Source organism: Hoplias malabaricus, chromosome 3 (assembly GCF_029633855.1).
Source record: "Hoplias malabaricus isolate fHopMal1 chromosome 3, fHopMal1.hap1, whole genome shotgun sequence".
Classification (NCBI taxonomy): domain Eukaryota; kingdom Metazoa; phylum Chordata; class Actinopteri; order Characiformes; family Erythrinidae; genus Hoplias; species Hoplias malabaricus.
Genome location: NC_089802.1, coordinates 73067257 through 73083684, shown reverse-complemented (window position 1 = coordinate 73083684; position 16428 = coordinate 73067257). Strand labels below are relative to the sequence as shown.

Here is a 16428-nt window from a genome sequence, read left to right as displayed (position 1 = left end):
CGACAAAACAGTTGTGTAGTGTGAAATACCCAGTCTGTTTATAATCTGATCAAACTGTAAATTCGAGCTGCATCTAGCAGCACACATGCACATCAGTATCTGCTTCATGGGGTATGTCCCAAAAAGTGTGTACTACATGTAGGGAATAGTGAGTAGGAGGCCAATTCCAACACACCTATGCTATCAGTGCTCGCAGTAGCCGATACCAATACTGTAAGCGCCAGTATAGTTGCCGGAGTGTGGTGTGTTCTTCCTGTGTCTGCGTGGGTTTCCTCCGGGTGACTGTCTGTGAGGAGTGTGGTGTGTTCTCCCTGTGTCTGCGTGGGTTTCCTCCGGGTGACTGTCTGTGAGGAGTGTGGTGTGTTCTCCCTGTGTCTGCGTGGATTTCCTCCGGGTGACTGTCTGTGAGGAGTGTGGTGTGTTCTCCCTGTGTCTGCGTGGATTTCCTCCGGGTGACTGACTGTGAGGAGTGTGGTGTGTTCTCCCTGTGTCTGCGTGGATTTCCTCCGGGTGACTGTCTGTGAGGAGTGTGGTGTGTTCTCCCTGTGTCTGCGTGGGTTTCCTCCGGGTGACTGTCTGTGAGGAGTGTGGTGTGTTCTCCCCGTGTCCGCGTGGGTTTCCTCCCACAGTCCAAAAACACATGTTGGTAGGTGGATTGGTGACTCAAAAGTGTCCGTAGGTGTGAGTGTGTAAGTGAATGTGTGTGTGTGTTGCCCTGTGAAGGACTGTTGCCCCCTCCAAGCTGCATTCCTGGCTTGCGCCCAATGACTCCAGGTAGTCTCTGGACCTGCCGCAACCCTGAACTGGATAAGCGGTTATAGTTAATGAATGAATGAATAAATGTTCTCAGAAACGTGTACCTACATCTAGTGTTTAAAAAAAGCGATTTGTTCTGGTGAATTGGAACAAGTGTGGGATATTAGCAGATATCACAAGCCTCAAGTACTGAATGCACAATGCTTTTAAATGACCATGTATTTGTGTACGTTAAATCACGAAAATTGACAGGCTCTGGAAGTCAATTTTTATTTTATATGCCGTGACATATCTGAACTGATCATGACTAGAATAAGCTGTGCCTGACCAAAGACCGGCCAAAACAGAAAGACCAACAAGATTATTAAAGCTATTCATTTGTTCTCATTAAAAATGCATATTCATGTTATTTAGAGAGATACATTTTATCCACTCAATGAGTAAAGTGCTTATAATAATAAAATAAAACCAGGAGGACATGAAGTGTGAAATAAATATCTTTTATTATTCTCATTATCATAATTATTAGCAACACTATACAAAGTGCCAGCCATCACAGGCAATTTCATGATGTCGTCCAGCAAACCCTCCAATCAGCTGTGCTCTCATAGCAGGGCACATAACCTCATTGGGCCATTCAAACGCCAATCATGCATAAAATCTTGAGTTAAAAAAAAGGAAAAAAAATAAAAATATATATAAAAAAAATATGCGTAGCACTGATATACAGATTTGATATAAACAGGCTTATTGGTCACAAACCAAATTGAATTATAAACATGGCTTTCTCGTACCATAGACAAAGCAGACAAGATATTTTTGTACCAGATAAATGTACTCTGTCAAAAAGAGAAAATCTGTCTCCGCTTTTTTTTTTTTTTTTTTTCTGAAATATTTCTTGTTTTTTTAATTTTCTTTTTCATTTTTCAATTGTACAGTCCTAAAGCGCAAGCCATCTGAGCACAGAGACTTTTGCGCTGACAATACACACTCACACAACAACCAGAAAGAGGCTTCACACACCACACACACAACAAAACGTATACACTCACACTCTCACATATACACACACACACACACACAAAGTGCATTCAGGAGTGGCAGCAGTGGCACAACAAACCTCATTGAAAAGCCCAGCCTGTTAGTAGAACTATGGTGAAGCTTTTAACGGCATTTAAGGACCAGTTGTTAGAAAGTCTCCAGGGTTGATAATACACAGGCAACAGGGTGGTCGATTCAGCCCTACGGGGTTTAAGGAAATTCTCAATTTCATTTCAGCAGGAGACACAAGAATGTAGAAGTACAGGCAAATACACGCATGGTGCCATCAAGTGGTGAAATTCAGCCATTTACATTCCTGCAGGGCTTGGCGATTCCTACCACACCTTTTACAGAGTATCACTTCTGTCATTTTTGTGAATACGGACAAATGCAAACACGCGCACACACACATAAACCCGCACACATACACACAGTCAAACAAACATTCATTGGCAAAAGTATTAAAATCAGTGTACAAATAATGGTCTCAAAAATGTGCAAAAAGTTGAACATCGAAAGGACAGACAAATTGTACATACAATTACAAACGCCTACACTCACTGTGGAGTAAATCTGTACACCAAGTACGCTAACAGACACCGAGTAATGCTTTTTTTTTTCCTCCTGTCAGATCAAGTTAAATGAAATCTTAAGTTCTAAATATCTGAGAACTGGCACTTACACCATTACTATTCAATGTATTCAATGTTCATCAATGGCCTTTAGACCAAAACCGGTTCTGCAATATCTGGCAAGACACAACATGGACGGGCAAAACGTGCCAGCTGACCACATTGCAGTACAGCATTTATTAGCAAAAAAAAAAATTTTTTATGAGAATCCATATCTAGTACCTGACCTTGTTTTTATTATTACTGAACATGTTTCACACTAAGCCGTTTTCAATCAAGATCTCAAAGACTGAACTGCACAGAAAGTTTGAAATAAAATAAAAAAATCAGTAGAATTCCTCTGTGGATATCGGCTGCCTTTAACTGCTGCAAATTCATTCAACTGGACTGATGACTCTGTCAATAAGAGTAAACAGAATGGTTCCTAAGAACTTGGATTACAAAACCTGTAAACACATGCTGGAGTGTAACCTTTCAACAGTCAGAGTCTTCAGAGAGGAATTCCAGTGACAGATGTACTGGGGTTTGCATGAACTCCTCATTACAGAGCTGCAGTGTCAACTAAGTGAAATACATTTTTCATTCAATGCGTCCGGGCTATCCACCCTGTGCAGTAGCACTACAAAAATCATGCCTACCAAAAAATAGAGACTCTCCTGTTCTAAGAATGTACCGAGTCACAAGAAAAGTTCAGCTGCTTGGCTAGTACCAACTTTCCTCTGAACAAGACAGTCCTCAAAACGCAGTAAAATATTACCACAAATGTCCTTTACAAGGGAGGTGCTCATTTCAAATACAGGTTATTCCTTTCCAAACAGTCTATAAAACAACGACCCAAACACTGAGACTTGGGCAAAGTGCTGTCACTCCAGAATTCTGACTGTCCCAAAATGAAGCAATATTATTTCTACCAAGTAAAAATGAGTTTATATTAGATTTCATAAAGGCTTATAAATGAAGTCAGAACCAGAAGCATACAAGTACAATAAGGACTCAGTGTCTTTGATGCGAAGCACTGAATAGAACACCGTTTTGAAGCAGTTACTAAACCCGAGTATGTGAGGAATAACACCAATTGTGAAACAATCCCCAACATTGAGAGAGCGCGAGAGCATGAGACTGAGTGACAGCAAGCCAGTTCCAAGAGGTGCCTCAGATCTAAAAACATACAAGGGACTCAATTAATTAGGCTCTTGTATCAGAGAGGATTCACTATATTTCACGTCCTTATTTAATTAAAATTTTCACAATGCAACTAGATTCATTTTAGTCCTATTAATTGTCGCCAACGTATTACACAGTAGAAGATTACCACTGCCCAATTCTTTCTATTGTCAGTATGCTTTTCCAAGTACAAGTAAAACGGTTTTGAGTCATGGTAATCAACCATACATATGTAACAGACACGGCAGACAATGATCAGGTTGAAAATCGTGGACGTGATCTTTTAACATGTCCCCTTTACGGGAAATCAAGTAGCGCTGAACATGGTCCCTGACAGACAGCTTGAGGTGTTTCTCCTCCAAGCGTTCTGAAGTCGTAATTTTCCCATAGGACCCCATAGAAACTGCGTACTGAAAGACAACTGTAATCAGAAATCTGATTTACAGTTGTTGTGTTTTTGTGAACTAAAGCTAAGAGTGTGAGCATACTGCTATAGGATGTGCATGTACACATGTGTGGGTGTCAAGCAGTGTTAAGAAGAGCACAAAGCGGTGAGAAAAATAAATACCTGTGTCAAGGCATTGTGGGATACTGAGGTTAACTTCAAACATTACATTTTGTCAAGTACTGTTGAGCATGGATGAGAATAATGAAATAATTCTGGTCATTCCAAGGTCGCTTGATAAGGAAAAAAATAGATGAAACAAAGTAAAAACAATCAATATTTCTTCACGTTATGTGTGGAAAAATATATGTAAATTAGAAGGATATGGATGTAGTGCCATTGAAGCTAACAAGCCATTTCAGTATTCAGTCAATCTTGCATTTGTACTTTAAGTGTGTAAATGAGACAATATATTGAGTTGCTGTCTAGGCACAGACCCAAGGGTGTGTGTGTATCCTGGGCTTTGAGCTTTGGTGAATGTGATGTTATTCAAGCTGTTTCGAAACTGACCTCGGCTCAGATTGAAGACTACGGCACTGTGTTTTAGGAAGGCAAAGGACGGGCTGACCTGGAGCCAGTTCAGAAGAGAGGGAGGGGCACTGAAGAATGAAAGAAGGCAGAAGCTTGAGCAGAGTTGCTAAATATTTGTAGCATAATGACCATTTAGTCATGGAACCGGTTGCGTACCGTGGCTTTGGACAGAAATTCATTTTGCAGGACAAAAAGCACAGAAGCATTGAAAATCCAAAAAGGCACACAGTAAAAACAACATGGATTGTGGGCAAAAGAGAAAAAGTAGGAACCACAACCCTGCCAGATTCTACAGCACAACACGGTGGCACTCTCTGGTAAAGAGGAGTGGACAGAGAGAAAGAGAGAGGGAGGTACAGCAAACTAACGTTTGTACAGCATAGTGAGTGACATGTTCTACAGTATAGTCCTTTAGGAAAGTGTGTATGTGTGTCATTTACATAAACTGTGCAAGTGAATGAGAACTTAAAGGAGCCAAGTGGGATGGAGTGGTCTGGTTTTATCATCTCCTTACTTTCTTTCCATCACCTTATGTTTGCGTTTTCTCTCTCTAGCAGCTTGGTGGCATACCAGACGTGTTCTGGGGTTGCAGAAGGTACATTCTGGGTCGAGTCAGGACCAGACAGCCTCTCTGATTCATCCAGCGAGACAAGAAATTGACTAGATGCCCCAGAGCTAACAACTCCAGACAAAAACAAAACATAAAAGTCTACAAAGATAGCAATGTCTTCAGGGGTACTTACCCCTGAGTGAAATTAAGGTGCAAATGTTTTCATAGGAAACCAAGCTGCTCCCAATTGCTGTCCTCCACCAAGAGGCATTAAATAAAAGCCCTCTGCCTGCTAAGCCACACCAGTGTCCCCTCTGGTCCAATGGGGTGCTGCACAGCAGGCCTGGCAAAAGGGAGAAAAGGGCAGAGCCTACAGACACTTAGGGTTCTTTCTGATTGGTCAGTGATTGACGGGAGGATGGGTTAGTGAACAAAAATATGCCGTAATAATTCCTCAGCAGCTGGGCGCTGTTTCGTTTCCACAAAAATACGCTTAAGGAAGTCGCGGCAGTGGTCAGACACATGTCCTGGGAGTGTAGGATTGGTGGGCTGAGTCGCAATTTTGAAGATGGCTGCCATCGCCTCATACTCTGCCCAGGGAGGTCGCTGAGTTAGCATTTCTACCACAGTGCATCCAATGCTCCTGGAACCAGGAAAGTACATTCACATCAGCTTGGGTCTTGATACACAGTGCAGACACCTTTAGTAAGCACGTTTTCACACATTTGTACATAAAAGAACAGTACATATCTAATATGCACAGCTGTATACTGTTAGTTAAATTATACATTTAACTAATTTGCTTAAGTGAAGTTAAAATTAGCAGCAAAAGCTACACCGCATCATGATCCAAGTTAATGCCCAGAATGCCTTGTATTCATAGCTGACACACATGTGATAATACATATTTGCAGTGTATTATTTTGCATTTATTGCAATGATTTTGGTGCCAAGAAAAGTTGAATAATTTGTCTTTACCAGATATCAGCCTTCCTTCCATAGCCTTCTCCGCTGATCACCTCTGGGCTCATCCAGTAAGGTGTTCCAGTCACTGATTTTATCCCTGTTCCTGAAAGACAGATGGTCTGCAGCCGGCGGCTTGCCCCAAAGTCTCCTAGCTTCACATTCCCTGCAGAATCCCTCAGGATGTTGGCACCTGAAACAATTAGAACATCAAGAAAAGTGAGAATGTATGGGGAAAAAAAATTAAAATGTCAGATGGATATGTAGAAAAAGGAAGAAGAAAAGAGAAAAGGTAAGAACAATAAATAAAAGAATAATGAATTGAAGCAAGGATAAACTTATAACCATCACAAGCATCATTTGCTTTGGCATTCACATTTATTACGGTTAGTAATTTTAGCATTTCAAACTGAACATTTTGTAACACTCATGTTCATGCACTAACAAGCTACTTCACCTTTGATGTCTCTGTGCACGATCATGTTGCCATGCAGGTAACAAACTCCTTCCAAGATTTGCCGTGTGTATTTACGTGTAACATTTTCTGTCAATGCCCCATACGACTTCAGCTGGTCTTTAATTGAGCCCTGAAAAGATATAAAAATAATCTCTAAAATCTCTTAAAACCACATTTTTTTAGAACAGATCATAAGCTCCATCTACCTCTATATACAGGTATACAATTAACAGGCTTGTTTCTGCACATGTTAAACCCTGACAACATTCCCTCTGAGATAAAAACAGCTAGTGTTTACCCCAGGCATGTACTCCATGAAAATCGAAAGTGTTTTTTCATGTGCGTCCCGTAGGCAACCGTAGTATTGGACTATGCGCTCGTGGAAAAGATTTTTCAAAAGCTGGATCTCACATTCTAACGCGCTCACCTCCTAAGAACACAGACAGACAAATATAGAAAGACAGAACACCACATAATATAAGGCAAAACAGAAATACATATAACTGCACACATTCAAAACTCTATGGAGTGTAGTTCCAAACATGGCCTTGTTCATATTATTCATGTTACAAATACTGCACCTTGCTCGTCTCTGGGCTGTCTGGATCAAACTGGACTTGCTTGACGGCAAGTTCTCTGCCTGTGTCCGCATCGTAACAGAGGAAGACCCGGCCAAACGCTCCCTGTCCCAGCAACTTCCCCAGACGCCAGTTAGTGGGGGCACGAGGAGCTACACACAAGCACATGCACACATTTTAAAACTAGCTGTTTTTAATTCACGATCACACAAGATGTGTGCATGTTATTTAAGGCTTGATTTTTTACAGGACTTTTTCATAAAGACTATTTCATAAATATATTTATACAATTTTTTATACATTTTCTGTTTATGTTGCCCACATACAAATACCATTTCATATAGATAGGCCACACTTATTCAATAAATAAATACATAAATAAAAACCAAATCAATCTTGGTAGACTGGGGAAAAAAAAAGCGCCTCGTAACATGTAGCCAGTCATATTGTTAATTCCTATAATTATGAGTCTGTGCTTTGTCTTACAGCGGCTGGGCGGGCTTATGTCCATGACACAGAGGGTTGGGTTGGTGCTCGGAATGGGCTCAATGTCACTACCACGACGGCGGCGGCCTGGCTCCTCCAGCTCGGGTGTGAAGATACTGCTTCCGCTGCTGGTGCTTGGGCTCTGGTCAGTTGGGCTGAAGCTCACCGGAGAACGGAAACCATGACCTTGCGTCCTTCGTGCGCGTGGAAATGTTTTTCGTCCTGCAGGAAAGAATGTTTATTTTAAATGTGAGAGGGTTTTCTAGTGGTAAAAAACATATGGCTGTTATTCCAATGTAATATTCATCTCTGCGGTTTGTGTTGTTGAAAACCTGTCTAATTAAAGAGCTGATATTCCTGTCAGGTATTATTATGTGATGGAACTAATAGAAACGTAGTTTGAGTGAGATACAAAGCAATAATCACTATAATTTCCTGAGATGATTCATTTTGAGATGACTCAACTTGTGTGCCTCTACGGAACAACAACTTCTCTTTGCATGGTTCACAGGCAATACATGAATCCCATTTCAGCATTTGCCCCTACTACTAAGCTGTTTTGCCTAGAGGTAGGGTGTCTCAATTCTTAGATAGAGGGGAGGGCCCTGTGTCAGTGCTAAATGGCCCTTGTAACGTTTTTTTCTGAGAGGCATACTTCAAATGGAGTGTAGTGAATGCCTTGTGAATCGCTGAGCAAGCAACTAAACAAACCCACGACTGTCAGTTTATTCTCTTTTAAGGTTCCTCTTAAAAGGCATGAAGCAATGACACTGCAGCACCTGATGTTACTGCAACATTTAAGGTGGAACTGGAAGCCGAATTCAGCTTCACATCACAGAAGATTTAGGAGTGGGTGATAAGATAACTGAATGCTTATAAGACAAGAAGCCCTAAATTTAACTTTAATTCCAGCAGCTAAGTAACTATACCGCTCCTCTGATATCAATGCAGATTGGCATAGATGCTGATGGCCCTTCAAGGGTTGTAGATATTAACCACTACACCCTGTAATAACCCAGTTCCAAGGAACAAGATGAAGCTCGAAAGGGGTATGGGTAATAATAAGAAATGGGATTGGGCTGATGTGTATGTATGTTTTTCCTTACCATCACTGTAGTCTTGCAGACCAAAGGATATATGGTATCTTCGTGGATATGTCCCTCCTTTCCCTGACTTCTCAAACACGGGGATGTCACATTCTGAAAGAGTCATTTTAAAAAAACAGGACGTGTTTTACATTCTATTCAAAAAGCAATGCTTTTTAAACAATGCTACATTCCCACTTACCAGGAAAATCCTGATGGTTGTCTGGGTAACTCTGAGCTCGGGGCATACGGGATTTAGGATAGCTTTCACTGTAAAATTAGAGTCAAAAGATGATTCCTAGGCACTGAGGGTGGGTGAAAAGGCAAAAATAAATAAATCACTGATACCTAAAGACATTTTTATGATTTTCAACAATGCTACATAAAGGCTCTGTAACACAGAATGCACATAAATGTTGCCTCTTCAAGGTTAAAAGGAATGAATTCTGGAAATCCGCTAGAAGCACCCATGTGTGAGCCAGAGAATTGTCAATAACAGAATAAAGCACTTACATATCTATTTTCTGTGCCACCACAGCGATGAAAATAGGTAACAGACCGCTGCTAAACTAATAATAGTACAGCAATTTCAATACTTGAAGTCTGACACACTCTCATTTCTAAAGTTCAGTGTTCATCTTGTACTTATTCTATTCTTGATTTTGTATGAAAAGCATAACACAATAATAATAAAATATACTAGGCTTCATTTAAAAGTCTGAACTAATAAGATTTAGCCTACCTGTCAAGAGGACTATCCAGAGATGGGCAGCTTCCTGACGCTGAATTCTCTGGGCTGCTCATGGAAAGTGGGTCCAGCATCTACACAAGCAAATACATTGCAATTCAAATCTGATTTAAATAGACGCAGATTTTATTTAGGGCTTGAACACACAAAATTTAGGCTCAGAGAAGAAAAGGTAAAGAGTGTGTACATACCTGGTCCATGCTCTCAGGTATGAACTCTCCTTCACTGTTGATGCTGGTAAAGGAACCGTTTCTGGCCACCTGGTGCAGAGCATCAGGGATGTAGCCTGGAGGTGGTGAGCTGCGGTCAGTGGACTGAGAGCCTGCAGAGATACAAAGGACAGTCAAACAAGAGTTAGGATCTGTTTTAAGATAATCCAATCTAACACTTGAGTGAAAGCTTAAGTGTTAAGGAGCAGCATATTTGTCATTTATTTTGCATTGGGTTTATATTTGGATTTTTCTAATCATGGAAATTTCACTCTAGGTTCGACTGTAGGCATGTAATGAATGAGAGTTGCTTTTTCCTATTAGGTTACTAGATTATAATGTCATTAGTGGTGCACACAACATTACTCTAAGATTAACCTCTTTACTGTACATTTTAAGCTTGTACTGCACAGCACTTTACTCTGCTGAATATGTCTTATGCTGAAGCCCCAGGGCTGTGCAGCTCATGAATGGTTTCCTATACTAGTAGTTTCTTTTCTGCATCGCATTTTGATTTGATTCATCAGCATGTGTGGAGCATGCACTGCTCAGCACTAAGTCCTGGTACAAATTACTTAGACTCAGCTCACCTATAAGATCCAGCATGTTGTTCCTGTCTGTATTGTCCAGATTTTCACGAGCTGACAGTAGATCCATGCTGGAGACTGAGTTCTAACAGAGTAAGAGAAAGCAACAATTAGAACATTCTGTAATTATTAAAAATTGATATATCATTTTTGGAATAAATCACTTGTAAAAATAAATAACTCCCAGCAAAAGCAAAAGTACTACAGAAATCTCAAGAGTAATCTCAAGTAATTTTCTTCAATAAACATGAAAATGGGGTAAGCACAGCGTTATTTTTTATTCCTGTCAATTATTTACTTTCTATATATTTAAGTAAAACAAATATGTTGAAATGTTCTAATAATATGGCACATATCTCCTCCTATTTCATGCAATTGCTTGTTCATCATGAACCTTACACTTAATCACAGCTTGGTTAAAAGTGAAAGTCATAACCTCTATTGTTTAAAATGTGAATTGCAGTTACTTTTTTTTCCTGAGGGTAATCTAAACCTGCAGCTGAAAAACAAGACCTCCTAACTTGTGTGTGAACCTAGACTGCCGGCTGCAGCAGGCACTGGTGCATTGCAGCACAATATCTGAGGTTCATAAACCCAATGGCCTTTATTGATCAAAGTTGCATAAAAACAAACACAGATTTGACTCTACTAAGTGATGCACAAACTACTCATCCTCTGATTCATTAAATATTTATATGACAGACATAAGTAGATGTCAGCGCAGCTGTTACATTAATGAATAAGAGCTACTATTCTGTGGTACAGTGAGGTTCCTAAAACCTTACTTATCATGATTGTTGCGTTAAACTGAAGTTTGATTTCCACGTCATAAACCGATTTTAAATCGCAGACTGACCTGAGAAGAGGCTGGCAGCACTAGCAGAATCTTGAGACTCTTCATGTGCACAGAAAGATCCAGCAGCTCCACAGCCTTGTCCAGATCATCCTGAGTGCTCAGAGGAATCACCAACTACAGATGAAGTGAAAGAAGAAAAATGCTGGGTGAAGTGCACCAGAAGAGTTTATATTTTACAGCAGAAAAGACAAAGCTTTTGAGGCTCTATACTACACAGAGACATTAACATTTAGTACCTCATTATTGGTGTAGTGCAGGTCCATGGTCTGCCCAAATGCCACTTTAGCTTTGGCACTCAGATCGTCGAGCCTGAGGGGCCGAGGAAACTGCAGAATCCTAAAAGGTAGGCAGAACATCACATTGTAAAAACGAAATATACAAACTACAACAATACATTTAAACACATATTAACAACCAATTACTCTAGGAGTCTACAGAACAGAATTCGATACAGTTTGAGATAATCAAAAGCACCAAACCCTGTAAAAACATTCTTTATATAGTTGAAGTCATTACCTCTTCTCCCCTCTGTACTCAAACTTCACTCTGACATCGTTCTGTAAAAAAAAAAAAAAAAAACACTTCTAAAGACAGTCCAAACACACCATTAATTCTACTCCTGGTTGCCCCAGTGAAGTATGGAAGAATGAGTATCTCAACTATGTTTACTCAGCTGTTCGTTTACAATTCCATTCCATTTTTTACCCCCTCTAAAAACCTCTATATTCATTTGAAATAGAATACAAATATTTCCCTCATATCTTCCATGTATGTTAGGAAATCATCTAGGACCAGGTTCCTAAAAATAACGTCTCAGGCCTTGCAGTACTACTCGATGTGTTGCTACAGTATGCTTCATACTTTGGTTACCAATGGACAGTTCAAGGAAACTGTATTTTTTTATGCTTCCATGAGAAATCATGAGACAGCACAAAGTCTTTGGTCAACAAAGTATATATGCAAATAACACACATTACATCATAGACACATAACATTACATTAAAATAACAGTAAGAGTTCTTCTGGGAATTTTATGATGGTTTATAAAAATTTTGTAGAGGTAGCAACAAACATAGCATGTTGAAAATAAGTTGAAGCTAAAAAAGTTCAATTCACATCCTCTATAGTGCCATAAAATAAATAAACGATATCTTTAAACCAGCATTAAATTATGTTTCATCTTAACTAGGGCTGTTCCCTCAGAGATAAGGGAAACACTTACTGGGCACCTGCTAAGTACCCACATAATCACAAACTCTGTTTCTTGCAGGCCTGTTCTGTCTCTGCTTTATGTACATCCCATGCAAATGTTTACATGTGTTTTGATGAGTAGTGTGTGATACAGCACAGATTTTCATGGCCAAGAAATTTGCAATCCTACATTCTGTAATCATATCAACTGCCAGGTGAGCCGTACCATAACTGAGCTGCCTCACAAATTTGGTCACCCTCCCTGCTATCTTGTTTCTGTTACCTGTTAACTTTAGTTTAACGAGCAAAATCATACTGCAGTCTCACAACTCAGAATACTGATTAGGTAAGGCAAAGGGAAGTGGAGACAGGTAATCAACAAGGATCTGGATCAGTTCCCAGCTGAAATGTGCTTTAGCTAGATATACCGGACCTGGTTCTTAGGAGACGAGGCCTTTGGTTTGCTCAGGTCAGACAGAGACATGGCTGGCCGGCTGGAGCGGTGCAGTTCAGCCAAGTCCTGCATGATCGAGTTCAGAACCTCCTGTTCGTCTGTCAGGATGAACAACAAGAAGGTTACAACGCTAAACATGATAAAAAAAATTCCAGAATTTAGACGTGAATTGCTCATATATTATCTAGGAATTTCTGGCATTAGGAAATTGATACATACCCATCATATCTGTTCACAATTTGCCCCAGGAGTTCAGGAAAGAGGATTTGCCCATAAAATGGGTTCCTTTTCTCCTGTACATAGAAAAAGAAATATTTAAGGATTTGAACTGAATATGCTAGTGCTTATTAATATTCACTCATTAAAAAAAAACTAACATTAAATACCATGTAGCACCCTGTACTGAAATAAACTTCAGTTTCAGCAAGTTAAAGCATAATGCAAACAACCGCATATGTCTTGGGTATGATTTTATGAAGCATTTTATAAAATGTATAAAGTGGGACAACTACTAATTGCAGCCCTACAGAGAAACACTTTTTTCCCAATATGATTAGACATGCCATAATATAGGCTGTTGTCCCCACATGCAATTAATGGGTTGAGGCTTGAACACTAAACATTGTGTGCTAGTTGGTTAAGGTTGTGTTGTGATGAACACAGCACACCTGTTTTTGGTTGCTTCTGACAAACAGGTGGTTGTCAAGATCTGTTTTATTACAAAACATTTACCCATTCAAAAACTTGCAAAAGGCAACATGATCACCAATCGAGGTTATGCCATAGCTATATAACCAGAAAATGTTGAATATTCAAGCATATTCTTCCATCTATTTAAGATGTTTTTAATGCTTGGAATTAGATGGCTTTTGCCAATGTTAATCAAGCACAAAGAACAATATTTAGATTTATCTAGTGGAGCTAGGCCTGTCAAAATTATTAGCGACTTATCTCACAACGTATGGACAACGTTTTGCTGACCTCAATGTTGCCTGTGTTTACTTTTGTGTTTTTTTCACACAGGTTACCAATATTTTAGCCAGTGCTGTTGTTGTTCTGTTCTCTGATCTCTCTGTTAGGGGGTTGTTATGTCGATTTGTTTAAAAACAGTGGTTTTAATTTATTTATGCTTAATTTATGTAGGATATTTTAACTCCAATGTCTGAATGTTCTTAATAACATTGTTGCTATAAACATATTTTATTGTAATTGTTTCTGGGACAATATATCGACCAGAAGAAAATGAATATTGTGACAGGCCTAGGTGGGGCTGAAAGCAATTGGAGCTAAATTCTGCAGCTCACCACATGCAGGGTTTCTCGTGTCAACTATTTCAGCAGACAATATTAAGCATGAATATCCTCAGTGCACATAATTTACTTAATAGACAACATGGCTACAGATAACACGAGAACAATAAACTAGTGTCTCATTGATTCAAATGTTTGGTTATCAAGAAACCTTTTCACCAAGTTTGCCAGGACAATGCAAATCCACAACAAAAGAGCATTACTGATGTCAGGCAGTAATGTGTAACGATCAGTTCTGCGTCACATATATCACTCTAGATCATCCCAAAGGAATTGAATGAATCTCATTCTCTTCAGAAAACAAAATTTGAATTTATAATGTTCTAGCCAGTGGTTGGATTTGAGCACGGTGAAGAATGTAGAATCATGTTGTTGCTCCAAAGTGTAAGTCCCATTTAATTTCTGTGAAGACTACACAAAGTTGTGTGTTACTGAATGTCTGTACCCACAATGGGTGCACATTTAAAAAGAGCCACTACAGAGAAATGTTTTCAACCTTGTCCTGAACATAGCCATGTGGTTCTGTATATACGCTATATGTACAAAGCAGTAAGCACTCAAATCCATGGCTCAGCATTTCTGCATAAAAGCAGTGTTTCAGAGACATTAAAAATGGGCAAATTCAGACAACCAGGGTTTCTGTTCTCACAAACCTAAGTATCAAATCATGTAAATTAGGAGGGGATGAGCTTTGGAGCTGCAGGTGACTGACAGAGAGAAAATGGAAAATAGCCACTGGAATTAATTGCACATTGCTTACTGAATGAAGACCCAAGTGTAGTGCTACATCTAGAATTCCACTTTTAAGGCATTACACTGGATACTTTATAATTATATTATTTTTCTAAATACAAGAATTAATATGGGTTTAAACAATGACAGGAGGACTTTAGTTAGCTGAATTCACTAATTAAATTTTGACATACTCTGTATCTGTCTATTAGGCAATTGCACTTAACTTATAAGGAGGATTTCAAACCTGGACTGCTTTTGAAAGAGCTCAATCAGTACAGAACTCATTTAGCTATATATGTTAGCCATATTTTTACATAAACTACACTAAACCTGATAAGTGTATTTAAGGGATAATAAATTAACTGCAAGGACAATGCCTTGTATTATAATATTTAGTATAATATTACCAAATACAGAATGAAAGTCCTTTATCTTTAACTTAATAGCGCACTTTAAGGGTCATTTGGGCTTCTATAATATCGCGATTTAATATACTGTATACAAATATTCAGTATAATTTAATTTAATTTCCATTTAAGTGCCTGATCTGTGCATTAGTGTTGTTATTATCGAGCTAATTTGATTTAAAATATATTAACAAGCAGCATGACACAAAACTGAAGTTAGCTTCTCAACCGAATTCCCCGTTCCACCTTAAATGGCGCAGCGCTTACACGCTGGCACCTCGGAATTTAAGGTGGAATGGAAAATTCGAAAAAGAAGCTATCTTCAGTTTCGTCAGCGTTTACAGGAAATAAGAACACCCAGTTTTTCGTCACCTGGGTGGTGTGGGTGTCTTCAGTCCCTCATCCAATGCCCTCTGCGGGGATTCAAATGTTGCAAAGTCCGTGTACAATTCAGCTTTATTCCTGAGGCCCGAGAGCATTAGCTGAGCTCAGCTAACTGCCGCTGTCGAAGCGCCCCAGGCCGAAAGACTAATCCTTTAAACTCGCTTCACATCTCCACAGAGCTCTGGCAACACGGGATTTTAACGCATCCGAACCCGAACTGGACTCGAAAACGCCCGGACAGTGGTGATAAGTAAACGGTTACCGGTTCGGTTTTGTTTACATCCAAAACACATCTAACGCCGAGCAACTGAAGACTGATGACAGGCCGCCGCTCACAACTCACCCCCGCCTCACGGCAGATGGATCAGTCCGATCCGTCGCTACAGATGGAACGGTCCGACCAGCGGCGCGATTTCAACCTTTCGTTTCAATGAATCACACGAACCGACACGAACTCGACTCACTCGTCTGTGGCTTCATGTCTAATAAAGATACCTCGTTAAACATGTCTTACAAAGAATAAATGATAAGAAAAAAGAATCAAGTGAAAAACATTTTTACAATGTTAGCATATTCATGTGGTGTTTTTTCATCATGTGCAAAATAAGCAGTCAATACCTGCAACAGTAGGGTTCCAAAGAGTCTCAAACAGGAAAACTGAGACAGCCATGTTTTCTGACCTCATGAACATAAGGAATCAATCCTGTGAATTTGTGGGGCCTGGCTTTTGAGCTGCAGGTGAGTGGAAGACGGGTAAGTGAGTAAGAGGGATAAGAGGTAGGGACAGTGATTAAATGCATATATCGTAAATAAATCATAGACCTGCGCGTACTGAAGGTGAAGATGTAGGGTACACTTT

The 16428-nt window shown here is 39.6% G+C and overlaps 1 protein-coding gene across 2 annotated transcripts; it reads right to left on the bottom strand.

The window, feature by feature from the left end:
* Window positions 1-1269: 1269 nt before the first annotated feature.
* Window positions 1270-15945, bottom strand: map3k2 (mitogen-activated protein kinase kinase kinase 2). Of its 2 annotated transcripts, none has more exons than XM_066664163.1 (17): window positions 15913-15945; window positions 12953-13026; window positions 12713-12831; window positions 11605-11645; window positions 11325-11424; window positions 11089-11202; window positions 10236-10317; window positions 9628-9758; window positions 9431-9510; window positions 8891-8958; window positions 8710-8802; window positions 7604-7825; window positions 7121-7269; window positions 6838-6969; window positions 6540-6669; window positions 6098-6275; window positions 1270-5762 (listed from the first exon to the last, which is right to left on the bottom strand). In XM_066664163.1, the coding sequence occupies exons 2-17, from the start codon at window positions 12957-12959 to the stop codon at window positions 5543-5545; spliced, it is 1866 nt and encodes a 621-aa protein (XP_066520260.1). In that variant the 5' UTR covers window positions 12960-13026; window positions 15913-15945; the 3' UTR covers window positions 1270-5542. The 2 variants fall into 2 exon arrangements, with proteins under 2 accessions (XP_066520260.1, XP_066520259.1); XM_066664162.1 differs by having other exon boundaries at window positions 15558-15936.
* Between the last annotated feature and the right edge of the window lie 483 nt (window positions 15946-16428).

Excerpts from the sequence above, each read along its gene's own strand:
- map3k2 (XM_066664163.1), bottom strand. Across the intron at positions 6,970-7,120 it reads ACAGCCCAGAGACGAGCAAG|GAGGTGAGCGCGTTAGAATG; the intron begins GTGCAGTATTTG and ends CTGTGTTCTTAG. Across the intron at positions 6,670-6,837 it reads TCATGGAGTACATGCCTGGG|GGCTCAATTAAAGACCAGCT; the intron begins GTAAACACTAGC and ends ATATCTTTTCAG.